At 45.4% G+C, this 16,887-nt stretch overlaps 1 protein-coding gene across 3 annotated transcripts in view; it reads right to left on the bottom strand.

The window, feature by feature from the left end:
- Positions 1–4,449: 4,449 nt before the first annotated feature.
- The window catches only part of SLC9A8 (solute carrier family 9 member A8), a 31,479-nt gene continuing 19,041 nt past the window's right edge, over positions 4,450–16,887 (bottom strand). For all 3 annotated transcript variants that reach the window (XM_064465177.1, XM_064465175.1, XM_064465176.1), the window contains 7 exons: positions 15,526–15,622; positions 12,597–12,713; positions 11,016–11,098; positions 9,146–9,257; positions 8,505–8,725; positions 7,282–7,428; positions 4,450–6,021 (listed from right to left, as the gene is read on the bottom strand). In XM_064465177.1, coding sequence (XP_064321247.1) covers positions 5,914–6,021; positions 7,282–7,428; positions 8,505–8,725; positions 9,146–9,257; positions 11,016–11,098; positions 12,597–12,713; positions 15,526–15,622 — 885 coding nt within the window. In that variant the 3' untranslated portion in view covers positions 4,450–5,913. The remainder of the gene's footprint in view (positions 6,022–7,281; positions 7,429–8,504; positions 8,726–9,145; positions 9,258–11,015; positions 11,099–12,596; positions 12,714–15,525; positions 15,623–16,887) is intronic.

Genomic DNA, 16,887 nt, shown 5'->3' with positions numbered 1-16,887 from the left:
CCATCATTTCACATCTCTGAGTGTCATAAAATCACTTTGGTACTAACCTTATAGGGCAGTAACCCCTGGGATTTCCGTGTTCCCCCACCGACGGTACCGCAGGGCTCTGGGATACAGAGTTTGCTCGCTGTGACTCTGTTAATAACCTGCAAAGCAGCAGCACCTCCAGGGCACCACCTCTTTTGCTGCCTTACCTTGCAAGGTTAGCAGGCAAGTGATGCCCTCCTGCCCCGCTTGGGAGAGCTCCAGCCTGGCAGGGGCTTAGGTTTGAAAGAGAACTTAAGGGTGAACTAAAGCAGCCCGTGTGTGTCCGCTCAGCCTTCCCGCTCGTCCTGGGGATGCAGGCACGCGCCTCAAATCAGTGTCGTGTCCCACCGACCTCGCCCCTGCGCGGGGCTGGACGCTGGAGCAATGCAGCATCCCGCACTGGCCCTGCGGGAGCACCGGCAAAGCGCGTGCGCGATTCGAGCCTCTGCCCTGATTCATCAAACGGCTTCACCCAGAGGCCGTCCCTTCCTGTGTGCTCAGGCCCTCCAGACCCCAGGAGCAGCCTCTAGGGCTGCGTTTCGCAGCAGTCACGGCCAGTAAAATGTGCTTTTTAGATAAATGAAGCTGAGAACAAATGTCATTCTTCTGCCACTTTGCTCCTGTCTGGGCAGCGGGCTCAGCTAAGTGTAGCAGCGGCTTGGTTGTGTGCAAACATGAACCTATAGAAAAATCTGCCCTTGGAGTTTGACTTCTGCTAGCGCTGGTTCTGTGAACTGGCTCTGCAAGGACAGCTTCACCTCAGTCGAGGGGTCCGGTGCCTGCTGCGCTCCCCTCGGAGCCGCTCTGGGACTGCAGGGACATGCTCTACCTTTCTGCTTGGTTTTCGGTTTGCCATGGACAGAAAAGCTGAGGGCACCCCACTGCCAGGGCGCATCGGCCCAAACATCCCCAGGTCTGCTGCGAGCTGTGTTCCACCGAAACGGGACTGCTCAGGGGTCTGAGGGCGCAGCAGCACGTCCGAGGCGGCAGGGAAGCCGTGTGTCCCAGGGAAGGAAAAACGGGGAGTAAGGTAATTGCCAAGGAAAGTCAGCAAAACTATAAATGAATGTGATAATCAATCACTGACATAAAGGTAGAAATTTCTTCCAGAGGTTCCAAACTATGGAGGTTAATGTAGTTTGAGGGGAAAATGAGGTGAACTCCAAGTTGTGAGAAATGTAGTGGGCATCTTCTGAAGCCTTAGTGCAGTTGCTTTTTAAAACACACCACCACTCCCCCAAAAAACCATTCCTCCAGCTTAATTGCTTCAGAGTGATTTCATTTCTTCTGGCTGTGGTGGTTAATGGAATGTGTAAAACCCTCCAGGTGGTGGCTCTCGGCTGCTGCCGGCCTCCCCGCTGGCAGGACCAGCCTCCCCAGCAGCTCCACGCTCCGGCAGGTCCCGCACAAGCTCCTCCAACTCCTGTTCACATTTAAAGCGGGACTCGCTGATGACGATCCCATCAGCTCATATGGAGCTGCCCTCAGCCTGCGCTGGCAAGTAACGGCCGGCGACCCCTCGCATCCAGACCCTTCATACTGCAGTCGGTGGTTGCACAAAGGCGACGCTGCACGTTCCCCGCTGGCGTCTGTGCTCTGGCTGCGTCACCTCCCGTGGACCTGTTCCTCTTGGAGGTCGGGCAGCCCTCAGCCGCGGTCTGGGCCGCTGACCTTGAAACGCGGCCCCGCGGGTGGACGACTCCTCTCTGGGGTGGGTCACCTTGCCTTCAGGCTGCGCGGTCGCTGGGAAAAGGCGAAGGGTGTTTTAACAAGCAAAGCTCAGAGCCCTGGTCTTTCTTTTCAAAGGGGAAGCTCCTGAATGGCAGACAATGACTATTGCTTTCGGTCCATTTATGGCAGCTTTTACATTAGGCTGTAGAAACAGCCCGTAGGTGCTTTTAATGTTTAAATGAATGTCTCTTGGTGTGGTTGAGTTAAAAATAACATCTTCGTTGTGATGAAACCAAGGCAGGGAAAGCTGGAGGTGTTTGCTCGCAGGTGGCTGGTGAGTCACGAGCAGGCTGGGGCTGGGGTCTGGCTCCTGGGCACCCGGGGTAACGACGGGGCTCGGCGGTAACGCGGGTTGTGCATAAAGCAGGCTCTGGGGTAAGGACCGCTTACCCGTGACTGCCCCGCGGCTGCCTCGGTGCCCGCGGACGTGTCACACCGCGGGGGACAGGAGCGGTGATGGTGTGTCCGCGGGCGCTGGAGCCCCATCACGCGCTCCGTCCTGTCTTATGGGCGAGACGCGGGAGCCGTCCCTGGCTGGGCAGCGGTGGTCACCCTGAGGCAGCCCTGCCCTCGGAGGGGGTGGCGGGCTGCTGTCCCGAGCCTGGTGGCACCACCGTATTCGGTGGCTCCGTCCCGAGGGGGGACTCGAGGGAGCTCGGCAGGCAGGGGCGTCCCCTCCCCGGCTGGCACAGGGTTCGCTCTCGGACCATGGTTTTAGTAGCCCCGAGAATCAAGCTGCTCTGAGGGGGCTTTGCAAGGGGGGTTTTGGCTAGTGGGGAAACTGAGGCACGGAGCAGGCACGTGAGCTGGCAGTGGTGACTCTGGAGCAGTGGAGTGAAACCTGGTAAAAGCCCCCGTCGCCCAGGGGAGGAGGGTCCGCTGGGTGTCCTGCCTCCTCTCGCGCGGGCGTCTGCTGGGCGAGGTGGCTGGCCGGGCTTCTCCTGCCGGTGCAGGGATGGCCCCCTCCTGGCACAGTCTGCTGCGAAGGAAAGGGGGTCTGCTCCCTGCAGCCCCTGCCGCGGGCTGGCCGTGCCACAGCCGGTCCCTGGGGACCTTGCCCGGCCCTGCACTGAGGAGGAGACCACTGCTGAAAACGCCTCTTTGTTTTGTGTGAGCTGCCCTGTCGCGTCCCTCGCCGGGCAGCGCTGCCGAGCCTGGGGAACTGCCCGCTCTGTGCCAGCACCCCAGGGGCGGCTGGGGAGTCTGGGGACCGCCTCGCCCTCGCCCCCGGGCCGACACCGTGCCTGTGGCCGCACCGCACCGGGTGACTGGGGCTGGCCTCGGCCCTGCCTGGCAGCACGAGCTTCTGGGCGCCGCTGCTGCTCCCCGCTGTGGATGATGGGTTTTGCCATCAGCAGCCAAGGCACCTTGTCACAGGCTAACGCAGGGCTGCGGGACAGCCTGGAAGAGGGAAGAACAGCTTCTGGGAGGCTCTGAGCTCCCAAAAGGTGTGCTCTGGGTTCCCCCTGCCTCGCCTCTGCGCGGCTCCTTAGCTGCCGAGAGAAACAGCCGCTGCGTCTGCAGCCTGGCAGAGCTTCGGGGCCCCGGTAACATCTGTGTGGTGCTTCCCGGTGGCTCTGTATTTAAGAGAGCAGAAAAAAAAAATCACGTGTACGCTTGCACCCATTTGCAGATGTCACCAATTTAGGATAGGGCTGCTAGTACTTGTGGAACGAGGAGCTTAATATTGGACTGATGAAATAGGAAATGACCCAAGGTAACTGCCAGGCAGGTCGATAAGGAGACAGCTACTTTTTTTTCTAAGCGTATTACTTTAAGTGAAGAAACCCAAACTGTGAAATGACTGTCACAGAAAAGTCAATGTATCGATAAACAAATGTGGGAATCGGTCACTGTCATAATGGTAAAAACTTCTGTTGGTTCTAAAATAAGGAAGTCAGTGTGTATTCTGAGAGAACAAAGCTGTCTTAATTCCAAGTTTTGACAAACGTAATATTTTCTTAAGTTTTAGAATGGTTGACTTTAAATCAAACCATCCAATTTTTCTTCCATTTAATTGCTTCAAAGTGATTTCATTAGTTGTAGCAGTATCAGTTAATGGCTTCAGTTTAATGCGTGGCACGATTCCCCGCGCCGGCTCCCATTAGGGGCCGGAGCCCGATCGCCCATTGCCAGCAGAGGGCAGGAAACGACCGATTTACCTCGGTGGAAGCTGCCAAAGGGCCGAGCTATTGGTACAAACCGCTGTTCAAGAGGGGACATGTTTAACTGGAATAACGATAGAAATTAGAGGCTATTTCATATTTCAGCAGGGCTGTGGCATAACACTAAGCCCAGTGTAATAACATCGAGATCGATGTACCCCTTCCAGTGTCAAAAGCAGCTCCCAGAGACCCACCAGCCAGCTCCTGCGCTTCAAATGTTCAAGTTGAGAAAGCAAGATGGATCTGTAACTAAAATGGAATTAAGTCTACTGCTGTCTAGAAGGGTGAAGAAAAAGCCTGACTGTTCGCACAGATCCTCTCCTAGGGATAAAGCAAGCACCGGCTGCTTTCTGGTCACCACCAGAAGCTGAGCTCGTGCCCTGGTCAGAGTCCCACCAGGGCGTGTTTCAGCTCTGGGAGCAGCAGAGAGAAGCTTTTTGAACTAACAGGGAGGGGGGGAAAAAAGGGAGGAGGGACTCCTGTATCAAGATGTGCTATTTTGGAAAAACTGCTCAGACAACACAGGTTTAGGATCCTAAATACATTCTTGACCTTTTATTCCTCCAGCAGGTAAGTGGTCAATTAAAAACCTTAGTAGCAAAACCAGACCAAAACTATAAGCCCCGCGCTTTCAGAAACAAAGGCGCGCACGTCAGTCACAAGCACAACCACAGCTCACGTTTCAACAGCGAACACGCAAATGAGTAAGGAGGGACTTGGTCGGCAGCGAGGGCAAACTGCTGCGTGCGTCGCCTCGGCAAACGCGCAGCAACCGCCGCGGGTCTGTCCGAGCAAAGGGGACAGGCCGTGCAGAGACAGCGAGGTGATGCTGCTGACACGGAGGCAGTGGAAGCAGAAGAGAAAATCACGTTAACAGAAGGGGCAGCTTAATGAAAGCTGTTTGGCACTTCCCAGCTGAGGCTGCTTCGGCAACGTGCAATACTAAGCCTTCTGTACCTGGATTGGATCTTGTGGACTGTTCTTCCTCGTGTACACGTTTAGTTCAGCAAGGGAATTATACGGAAAATGCTTTTTTTCCCCACTAGAACTTAACAATTCCACTAGTGAATTCTGGAGTGTTAGGGATGCTTCAAGAATTAGGCAAAACAAAAGCTGCTTTTTTCTAAGACTTGAAGCCAAAATGCCAGCAAAGAGCAACGGCCAATTACAGAAACCCAACTGCAGCTGGCTTTAGCCAAAGGAGAAAAACCACATTAAAACCAGACTTTCAAATGCAGTCCTGTGTCATATAATCCCCCACTCCCCCAAACCATGCTATAATTGGTACTGTGGATTAGGTACATCAGTATTAAAAAAAAAAAAATCCCATAAAATAGAAATCAATAATTTTTAAATGACAAAACCACCAGTTTTCAGAGGTGTTTCCTTTTATGTGCAACATCTGCTTTTTGTCGAGGTTATGCATCTTCTCCAGATTCATAAGGTACAAATCCTTTAAATTATAGATTTATTCCAGTCAGATTCCCTTACTAGTGCTGGAACAAGTTCACAGTATAAACTGTGAAGACTCTCCATGCTGTGACTGAAGGAATATATATATATATATATATATCTATAAAAAGTAAAGTGCAATTCGTTCTGTTTTGCAGAGTCATACCATGGCTCTGTACCTCAGCAAATGTTTACAGCGGATTTCATAACAGGAAGAAGACCCTCCCATTAAACAATGTCATCATTTCATGGCACGTTTCTGCACCTCGATAGGCTGCAGGGAATCTGCTGTGCTGTAAAATCTGAACGAAAGGCTCTTCATTCAGTCCAGTGTCTGACACTTACGGGTCTCCATCGCTGGCTAGTAGTATCAAGCACAGCAGATCTGCCGTTTTATACCTAAACATGTAGCACAAGACGTGCCTGAAATCAGAAGGTTCACTCTTAGTTTTCCAGCTTTGTGCAGTCAGACTCTTGATACTTAAATCCTCTTTCTAATGCTCTAACGATGAACTTGTCGCAGTCCTACCCTGGTCTGCTATAGCAGCTCTTGCTCATCATCCTCAGATCCTGAGGGTCCTTGTCGTACCTCTTCATACCATTTGTTTGTGAGGGTTTTCATCTGTATGCGCCCGTGATGCAAGTCCTAAGGCAAAAGCAAGTCAGGAAAGTCTTAGCTACGACGCTACTTGTGTGTTAGAGCAAGAGACAAAAACTAGTTTAACTTATTCCTTAGGAAATAATCCACTCCTGGGCTATAAGCATGCAAAGCCATTCTAACCCCTACGAGAAAATATTCATCGAGTGTTCAATCAGTAATTATTTCCAGGGACAATATTTTTGATGACAGGTATTTTAACCTGTGTTTTCTAGACAGTCCTGCTCTGTGTGTTTCAACAACCCGAACGCTGTCTGGATGGCCTGGCTTTGAATCTCACCCCTCTCTACGTGTTCCCAGGGACAGCGGGAAGCTTGTGGCCTGCTTTGGCGATTCACATACTTATTTTTCTAGCCTTTGGTTGCATTCTGGATGGCAGCCTGTGCTTTTGGCTACCAACTACGAATCAGATGCTTACTCTGGTTTCCTGACTACTTTTTGGTTTTGCAAAAAATGTTTTAACTTTTGTGGGAAAGTGACGAAAATATTCTTTTGAAAAGAAAGATACAAAACAAGGAAAAACAGTATGTTTTTGCAGGCTAGGAAGATGGAATATGCCCACTTTACATAAAATTATCAACTCCACAACAAAAATACTTAATTCTATGGCAAACTGGAAAAACGGTGAATTATACAGCCAAGGAGTTTCAGGTTTCTGAGGCATGGAGTGAAAATGGCACAGTATTCACACCTCTCAGAGCCACGCAGTCAGGTGTCAGTCTACAGACAGTAGTTTACAGCTTCAAAGTCATGGTCTCTCACTGAAGAAGCCTCGTAAGTGAAGGCTGCAATTCTGGTGCATATTTCCAAGACAAAAACGGCGCCTCACAGAAAAATCACAACTCCAGAATTCACAGGGCCATGTACAGTAAAAGGCAGCACCTTATTGTGATAGGACTTTAAAAACCCCACATCAGCCTGGCAGCAGCTTTATCTAGCAACAGTAGTAACTAGCAACTCCCGATACTCTTGACAGTGCTCTGCAAGATTATAGGCAAGTTCAAGAAATCCTTACGCCTTTTCAAGCTGAATTGTGGTAGCCCTGAGAGATGCTCATTTAATCCAGCCTGCAATTTTACAGTGCAGCTTTTCATTACGGCTGCTCTGCATATGCACAAGTAATACATTAGACAGCTCGCTGTTCCTAACGCAGGAGTTGCACGGCTACACTGTGAGCCTTGGATGGTTCAGGGTGAAATGACAGCCAACTCTGCCACAGTTTCTTTTCTTCAGGAAAACAAGACTTACTTCTTGTGTGAGTCTTCTGGTGAAGAAAGGATTCAGATACTTGGCATCAAACCACATAAACCCTTTGAGGTCCTGGCGTTTTATGTACTGGGCTTCATATTCCTCCTCTGTGAGCTCTGATAAGTGTTCCGATTCTATCGTATTTCCCTAGAAAATGACAGATATTGGCATAACCTGAGAAATGCGTCAGTCATCCCTCCAGCTTGCTTCAGCCCCCTGATCTGAGCACTCCCTTCTCACAACCAATTCCCATGCTGGAACAATGCGGAAATTATCATCCCAGCCTACCAGGGCTTATGGCTGCATGAATCTGTCCTGCTGTTGATTCCCAGAGCCACTTAGCTTCCCTTTTCAAGCTGAAAGGTAAAAGACCTCAAATGTTCTGTATTTTGTATTGCTACTATTGCTGAGAACAGATTTCTAGTGTGCACAGTTTCTCTTGTGAGCTGGACAATGATTTTATCCAGCAAGCAACACTAACGTCATTGTCTCACTGAAAACAAGTGCTGTATCAGAACACGCCCTATCCCTGCGCTCTTCCTATACATGCCTCCCTGCATGGACAGAGCAAGATAATTCTGAAGACCGCAAGCTTTCTGAAACGCCACGCCAAGATCTGCTCTTCAGATCCTACAGAACAGTACCCGGCGTGTATTGTTTGGTAAAAACGGGCAAATCCTCTAGGATGCTTTATGTACTCCTGCCTTTTGCACGTGAGGTTTCAGACTGGCTGTTAGTTTTCTTCAGTACTCGTGCTTAGCCAGAAATCTCTAAAATAAAACCCAGTCAGAGGGGTGCTGTTGTTACCACCTTCTCACGGCCTTTGCTTTGACTTTTTCAAAATAATTCCCATCTGCCTTTTATGATTAATTTATGACTCACACGGTACTAGCTACTTTCCCTCTGTACATGACTCAGTCCTGTATCATCTGCTCTATGCTTTTGCAGGGGTTACTTTAATTTGCATGGATCAATTTATAATTAGACTGAGTTCAGAGACTATATCTCCTCCCTCTGTCCAAACAGTTAGCTTGTGTAAACACTAACCAAGCTCTGTCTCTGGGATATTTTAAAGTTATATTGCTTGGATTATTCCTACCACCTTGGCTTTTTCCATTGCTTTTGTTTTATTTTTTAGTAAAAAATAAGGTACTAGTCTTGGAAAATGTAAGAACTAAAAAGAAAGAAATCTGTGATCCTCTGAATAAAAACCCCAAACAAACCATCTTCTCTGTCTTGCTAAGATTAATGTCCTTCTTATTCCTCTTGCGTGCTTTGGAGTCCTCAATGTCAATCAGTCTGATGAGGGGCATGGTTCCTCCTCCCAGCAGCAAGATTGTGAACAGTACTATGATGATTGTTGTTGTCCCAATGAGCTGCCGCTTCTCGATTGGTTCCAAGCCCAAATGGAGGCTGAGGGCATAAGGAATTGCTCCTCGTAAACCTTATCAGAAAGAACAGTAAATCAATGAAGAATGAATCAACAGCCACGTTGGTCCTCAGCACTCTGATAACTCAAGAGAAATTCTCCATCTTTAAAAGATTTTCACAACCCTGTACCGTGTCTTTATCTACCCTTTGGCTGCCACCCTAGAACAAATCTGAGCTCCCCAGCCGCTGCTGTTCAAAACTGTGGAGTTGCTAGACCTAGAACGAAAAGTAGCTTGTGTGGGCATCACCGCTGCATGCTCCTCAGGAGCGAAGGGGAAAGGACCTAATCTATTGCACTTGGGTTTGAGAACAGCGCAAATGTTGACTTGAGTTTTGCTCCACAGATGGAAGACTCGTTCTTTGCAGAGTAGCCCACACAATGAAAAAGATGAAACACTTTGCCCAGTTCTCCATACTTTGAGCTTTAACTTACCACTAAACCACATGATAAACATCATTTTGGGGGTGATTTTATGATCACGGAAAAAGTTGAGTAGGTAGGAAAGTGGGAAAATATTCACTGCTCTACCAAACAGAACAAGGACCTGAAAAACAGAAATAAAAGCAAATGACCATCTGACATGTTACATTTGTGCAGGCCCCAGCTGCACCTGGCTTGTACAGGGTAAGGCAAATACTCGCTTTTCACTCGCATGCCTTGCAAGTAGGTGTGCTGCTAAACTGACAAAGAAATCTCCCAGCATAGGTCAGTGTGGAATTTAACTTTTCAAACATTTGGTCTGCTTAACTGAAACTAAACCAGACTTGTCACTGACAGGGACCAGACACTACTTTACTTAAAATAAATAAATGAAACCCAAGAGACATTCCAGGGAGACCAAGAATTACTTTGGGTAAAATTCTCCTCAGTTCAGCTCCTTTAATCATTCCCTTGGCACAGCAGCTAAGAGGCAATAACATATTTCTATTGTCTCCCCATGGACCAGTTCCTCAGAGAAAAAGTCCAGAAGCCGAACAAACAGCATGTAATCTGGTTCCTCAACACTTCCCTGGGTATGGTTATAAAATATACCACACAATGAAGCAACGTTTTGAGATGAGAGGGGGGGAAAAAACCCAAACAAACAATTGATTTAATGGAAGACAATTAACAAACACAGTGAAAACTTTAACTCAGAAAAACAAAGGTTTTTCACAGTGGCGTTGCTTTTAAGCTCCACCACAAACAGGCCTTGATAAGGTAAATATCCTAGAATCAGTCGGCAGGATCCCTGAAGGGCTGTGCTGTTTTCCTTTCTGAATCACCCCAAAATTGCGCAATTTGCATTACACCTGTGAGGGCAATGCTACAAGGAAGGAAGTGCCCCACCTTAGACACATATTAGATAAGGAGGTGGGATGCAACGCAGTGCGAGCAGTTCCCAACACCGATATCACTATCTGTAAACTGTAGATAACAGTTCTTGCCTTGAGCCACGGACTAAAATGTGCTCGTATACGTTGCTATACGCAACTGGAAATGGAGTCACTTTTCCCTCTTTTGACTCTGCAAAAGAGAACATGTCTATCTCACGTTTATATTAAACAGTTATAATAGCAATGGACATAGGTAACCCCCATTCGAAACCTAATTCGAAGTGCCACTACATAAAGCTACACTGAAATACAGAATGAAAGAAAAAGACTTAAGAATGGAGTCAAAGAATGAATACCCACTGGAGAAGGTTTGAGTAAGGATCTCCTCCGAAGAGGGTGAGCTCAGAGTGAAGAGGTGATGCATGGACTAAATCAATTTACGTAAACAAACTGCGAGGATAAATGAGAAAGACTGAAAGACTCAAAAGCTGTAGTCCTGGAGAGATGAAATGGAGCAGCATTTGAGGCTAGTTTGCTCCGTAGTGCCTACAAACTGTCAGTTCTCACAGATCGTTCATGTGAAGCTAAAGATACGTAAGAACTCAAGACTGTTTTCTGGTAAAATATCTTTTGGAATAAAGTGGCACGTATAATAATCTCAACATCTTTTGAGATTTATTTTAATAAATCTAATAGGGCCAAAACAAGCAAGGTTCTTCTTGTTTTTAATACTCTTATACAGAAGGGCTTCAAAAAACAGCAAACAGGAATTCCTTAAAGACGACTGATTTGTACACCAAAGTGCTGAGAACGGGAATGATTTCATGCTACTAGGGAGAGTTAACTTTGTGCAATATATAAAAGTATTTTCATAAAAACCTAGGAAACATAACAACTATTCTAAGATATTTTACCTGTTAAGGTGTTTCCCCCTCCCCAATACCAAAAATGCATCTAAACAAGTACAGAAGAAAGCAAATACCTACTATGCACCAGATGACAAAGGACATTTCAAACTTGTGAGGAAAACTAAAAATTGACAGGCCAAGAAATGCAAAAACACACGTTTCTGAAAAAGAGAAATCATACCTTAAATAAACAGTTCTATAAAACCTTTTCTACTCCTATTATAAGCTACTACCTACAGTACATAAAATAATATTTCCTGACTTCTGAACACACAAGTGCTGTTACGCAAAAGGCCAGATTCCTCCGCTGCCGCTGCCGCAGGACAGCACCGTAGTCTGTGCGCGAAGGATTTTTTCAGCTGTAAATTACTAATGAGCACGAACAAAGCCAGTGAAACCTTGTTCTAAAGACTGAGGCATTTTTTACTTCAGGAATATAGGACAAGCTACGGGAGTGGCTACTAACGACTTCCACAGCTTTGAATCAGATTCTATATAAAACCAAAATGTCAGGCACAATCTCATATATTGCAGGTTGGACACTTTTATAATGAATTCAAATCATTAAATTCTGATAAACGGGAGCAGTTCATTACTTTGTAATAAAATACTGCACTGTGTGATCTAACAACCCTTCTATATTCTAATAACCTCTAGGAGTGCTGTTTGCAAATCCGAAATAGTACCACCACTGTACAATGACTACACTAATCCAAACGTTTCATTTCCACAGCACCAGCCCGTTACCTTCAGACAATCGCAGAGTCAAGATGCTTCATCAGCTCACTGCTGTCCTAGCAAGGTAGGTTCCTTATCGTGAAGGCAGTTAAAACCAGGAAGGTTTTGGGCAGACAGTAGCAATAGCTGAGTTACGGCAGCGTAAGACATTGTTTGGTCATGTTTTGAGTACTGGCTACTGACGTTTGCACGTTCAAAACCTGCTGCAAACGTGTACGAAATTGCACGGTATCTTAAATAACTCTTGTACAGTGACTTGAATGAACGCGTGCTTTTTTAGCATTTGTAATAGATTTAAGCCCAAACCCTGATGAACTACTGGTGCTCAGTGGTTAAGTTTAGTTGGCAGCACGTTCCAAATACATCTTCATGCAAACAACACAGAACACATTCATGCTGTCCCAAAAAAACCCAGGGATGTATTTGTAATACAGAAACATGCAAGTTCTTTGAAAATTTGGCTTGTAAAAGGAAATAGAAAGGCTATGGGACTCTGAGCTGCTTGTATCACTACTTCCAAAATCTTCCCGATTTGTGAGAAGTATTGTTTTTGCAAGTAGCTTTTCGTATCCAAAACCATTTTAAAAAATACCACTAAAAATCCAACTCCAGAAACTAAAAATAGACCAGAGGAATATAGGAGTCAGAGATCTCTGGTTATCAGTCTTGTGGCAAATTTTAGCAGGAGCCTGCAGGATGAGAGCGCGATTTACTGTATGTTTTATCCAGTATGGCAGGAAAGGTGACTTTTGACTGCCTTCCAGCCTCCATTATTAGGAATTCTTCTCTTCAAAACATGCCACTGACATGCAAATGGCCAGAATAGAATTCACACCTCTGGTGCTCCCATTCGAATCACCATTTCAGGCAAATAGAATTTTAAACTATTAATATTAGATATTAATAGTAGGTAGCACCTACCACACATGAAAGCAACAGTTCTCAGTGTCTGCTGCATTAAAATCTGTGTAACCGGGGACAAGTTATGGTGCGTATAGTGAGACATCACAATGCCAGAGAAGAGGATTGCCATGATACCTGTAGATGAAAATGTGGCAGTCAACAGCATAGCTTATGTTCTGCAAATACTTGTGTTTATAGTCCTTACTAATGCAAAAGCTTATGAAGCAATAAGCGGGGTTTATATTACCATTGTTACTCATACCGGTCTCATTCCACTTCTATTAAATACTAGGAGGTCCAGTATAGGTCACTTGCGTGCTAGAATAAATCCCTGTTATGGCATGTTTTCCCATAAAAGTGAGGGAAACAAAAAGCCAATTCCTGAGTGTTTTTCCTGCTTTTCACTCTCCTAACAGGCAGAGGTGAGATCAAAAGAAAAATAAAACAATATGAGAATAGCGGGGCTACAGAATGGGTGATGCAGTTCTCCAGACACTGTGTCACTGTCATTCTTTCCTACCTGCCCATCAGCCAGGCCCAACCACTCTACCAGAAGTAGAATGAGACCCACAGGGCATGGGTGTGAACGCACTCCAGTACGGTGCACTGCATCTAATACCATAAAAAAAATTAAGAATAGCACATACAGGTGATACAAAATTGGGGGTGCAATCTGAGAACCAGAAAAGCCATTGAGACTTGAGAATTCGGGGCAAAAATTACCACTGTAGGAATCATAGAATCATTTAGGTTGGAAAAGACCTTTGAGATCATGGAGTCCAACCAAAAGGAAGGTACAGCCTGATACGTAGGGCCTGCAGGGAATGCTACTGTGCACAGTGCCCCTTGCCTGCAGCAGAAAGGGTCACTGAACCGTCTGCTATAAGATACTACAGAGATTAATCTCTGCTGTTGACTATGGGAAAAGCCACCAAATTTTCCATTACAGTTCAGCTGCTCTAACGGCGTGCAAAGCTTGGACAGAGGTACAGCGACTGATAGCACAGGCCGGAACAGCTACCGCAGATTTCACTGTATTTCACAGATCTTCCATTTGTGTCAGGGATTTTTTTTCCATCTACCTTGCTTCCCAGCTCTTGCTTCTTTGTGGGAAGAAACTGAATTTCAACCTATTTCGCTAACTGTTCACAGACGCTGTCAGTTGTTCACTGTCCATAGGGAGCTGGGTATCTTAAAGGAAATTTTAAGCATTTGCACGGCTGCTGCATAGATTTACGCCTGGAGAGGATGTAATTTGAGATGATGGTTAGGACTGAGGAAAAATTTAGCAGTCCATTTGAAGAACAACTACAGTACTCCTTGTGAGGAAATAGCTGACCAAAATTGATAATATAACCCCAAAGAAATCAATTGCAATGCAGATCTCGAGCAGACAGGGTGACATGTGGGGGTATGCCTGCTTTGCCCAATACAAGGGAAGTTTAAAAGACTTGAAGTATTTGGCTGGAGCTTCGTGCCCAGGAGCGGCCCAGATGAACACAACTGGAAGCATTAGAATAGCTGGGTACAGTCAAAAGAATCCTTTGTATGAAACCTGGAGGTGACCTGACTAAGGTCACTCAAAGTTTATATTTCTTGAAGGCACTTGAGGAAATTAGAGAAGTTGTCTTTACAAATAAAATGACAAAGAACCTCTATTATCCTGAGAGTAACTAACTAGGAATCTTGCTGTAAATTCTTTTTTCATTGCGTTGTTATATAATGCAATGGCACTGTAATTCTGCAATATTTTATTATAATTTTATATTAATAAGCAGTATAAATTAGAAATAAAAAGGCTACGTGCTGAGACCCTCCAGAATAATCTTATCACCAGGCAAAGCTTGTTTTTACAGCAACAGAAATACTGTAACACATCAAACTGCTTGCTCAGGGTTCATGTAATTTCATTCCCCTACGTATGTGCTGGCCCGCACACACATACAGAGTAGTTCTGAATGCAAGTGGGCAGAAGGGAGTGTTTGCATTAGGATTCTACATCTTGATTGTGCAGTTGCCATGATTATAGGCCACATCTTCACACACATAAAAAAAATACAACTCCACTGGCATCAGTGAAGGTGTGTCGATACACACTGCGACAGATCCATCCCAGAATGTTCACATTAGCTCACGTGTACCTTTTCAGAGAGTCTGATTTCATACCTGCAGCTCATGTACAAAGAAACCTAGTCCTGCTGCTAGTCCTCACAAACTTGTAATGTTCTTACATAGTCCAAGTTGTAGAGTAAATGTATCTTTTAATGCACTTAAAAAGACCCCAACAACCCAAGAATAAAAAAGAACCAAGCAGATTGCCTAGCTACGTGAATTATACTAACTGTTGCATCCCTTCCCGCTTTCCTTTGAGAAATGAGACAGGAAGCTGACCACCTTAAAAAACTACTTACATCAGCAAACGTCAGAGACATCGGGCATCCAGCAGAACTGGACCCTGTCTTTGTACTTGGTTCTACAGAATGACAGAGTTCACCTGTAAGCCTCTTCCCGTGACCTTCAGCAAAACTTCTACCAAGTGTTCAGGGATACGTACAACACTCGGTGGTCTCAGCTGATTTCCCCAATGGCACTGAAGGACAGGAGAAGAACGGCTACAGGGTAGTAGGCTGGACACTAAGTTAGCTGACATGGCTGAGATCTGCAGTGTGCAGCTGAAATTTTAATTCTGTGTTAGGCAGAGGTAAGTGGAGAGAATACTAGTATTTATGCTGGCTAACCAATGCTTATAAAAACTGCAATTACCTTTTCTATACCTTCATAACATGAAGTAGAGGATAGGTGTTTCTTTAAAGTAAGTCAAAGTTAAAAGTAAGAGCACAGGTTAAATAAGAAAACACGTGAAAAGCCAGGGGCCCTCGGAGACACAAATAATACCTAATCCCTACATTTATCAAAGAAACTTGCACATAGTCATTATGGTACTCACCTGAGAGCGAGATACCTTCTGCAAGTCCATAAGGAAGGTAAGCAAAGATAATCATCATCCCAAACTCTAGGGAGGGTGTCTTCCTTAAATCAATGTGCTTGAGCACGTACACATGAAAAAGTTATGGAAAAAGTAAAAAAATACTTTCAAAGAAAAATTTAAATCTATGTCATTCCATTACAAAACCGTGCTTATGCTTAATGCACTTATCTGCTGAATAGCTAACAAAGTCTACATGTAGGGCTTTGAATCAAGTATGGAGGGATTAATAATTTCTTATGAGGAGTGTTTCTTATAGAAGCTGCTGCTGGTGGAAGTCCATCAGAAGGGACCGACCTAGAGACAGAACAGACCTGCTACGGATGTACCTATACAATACTGGTAACAACATGCCAAATTGTTTGTCTGGATCTGGGGGGGCCATTTCCCTGCACATTCTGTCTTTGAAATCTCTGCTTCTAAACCACTGCAGAAAATCCACTGAGAATCATTAAATAGTGAAGGCTGTTCTCAAAATAGGGGAGAGCTATGAAACACCAAATTAAAACAGCTCTCATTTATGTTTCAGCAAAAATAATGTCCTTTTGATACTCAGGATGTTTAAAACTTACTTTGCATTTGTAGTCATAAACGTGAACATTTGCCAGGAGCTACAAGTTCTGCCTGGCATCTCGTGCTCGGCTCTGCAGCACAGCTGCCGAATACAGGTAGATTTTGCTTCAGACATCATCACAGTTGCCACACTAAGCATGCAAGCGATCTCCTCTGTTCAGTCACAGACTTCTTGTTCCTTTCAAATGGATGTGACAGATCTGCGCTAACATTAACAGTGAGGAATAGGCCTTCAATCACATCCTTGCCTTAAAAATACTCCACCTACTGTCTTTGTTAAATTCCAGAGGATTAGATGCCTGTGACATGGAAGTTCACATTCCTCTTGGGTCATGAACCAGGAACAACCTTCAACTATATTTATCTGCTGGCAACTAATAAGAGATGCCCTTCGCTGCACTGAAATTTTGCATGCTTGGGGTAAACCCAATACTTTGAGGAACAAATAACTGCAATAGGGCAAATAAGCTGCTTTTCTTTGTCTTAGTGTCATTTAGATATCAGTGAAAGAAGTGTTGAACATCTGTCTCCCTCTTTTGTTGTGATGTACGGAATAATTTAAAAGTTCATGGAATCAGGGTAATGAACCAAGAGAGGAAATATGCCTGTATTTAATCAAACACACTGTTGTTGTTATTTACAAACAAAGTGCTTCACAGTATGTCCCAGATGACACGAGTAACTGTTGTACAAGCTTAGCACAAAAGATGACCTACGGTGAAGCCAGCGTTAACATTAAACAAGCTGCGA

This window comes from Phalacrocorax carbo, chromosome 14 (assembly GCF_963921805.1).
Source record: "Phalacrocorax carbo chromosome 14, bPhaCar2.1, whole genome shotgun sequence".
Classification (NCBI taxonomy): domain Eukaryota; kingdom Metazoa; phylum Chordata; class Aves; order Suliformes; family Phalacrocoracidae; genus Phalacrocorax; species Phalacrocorax carbo.
This window is presented reverse-complemented; position numbering and strand designations above follow the sequence as displayed.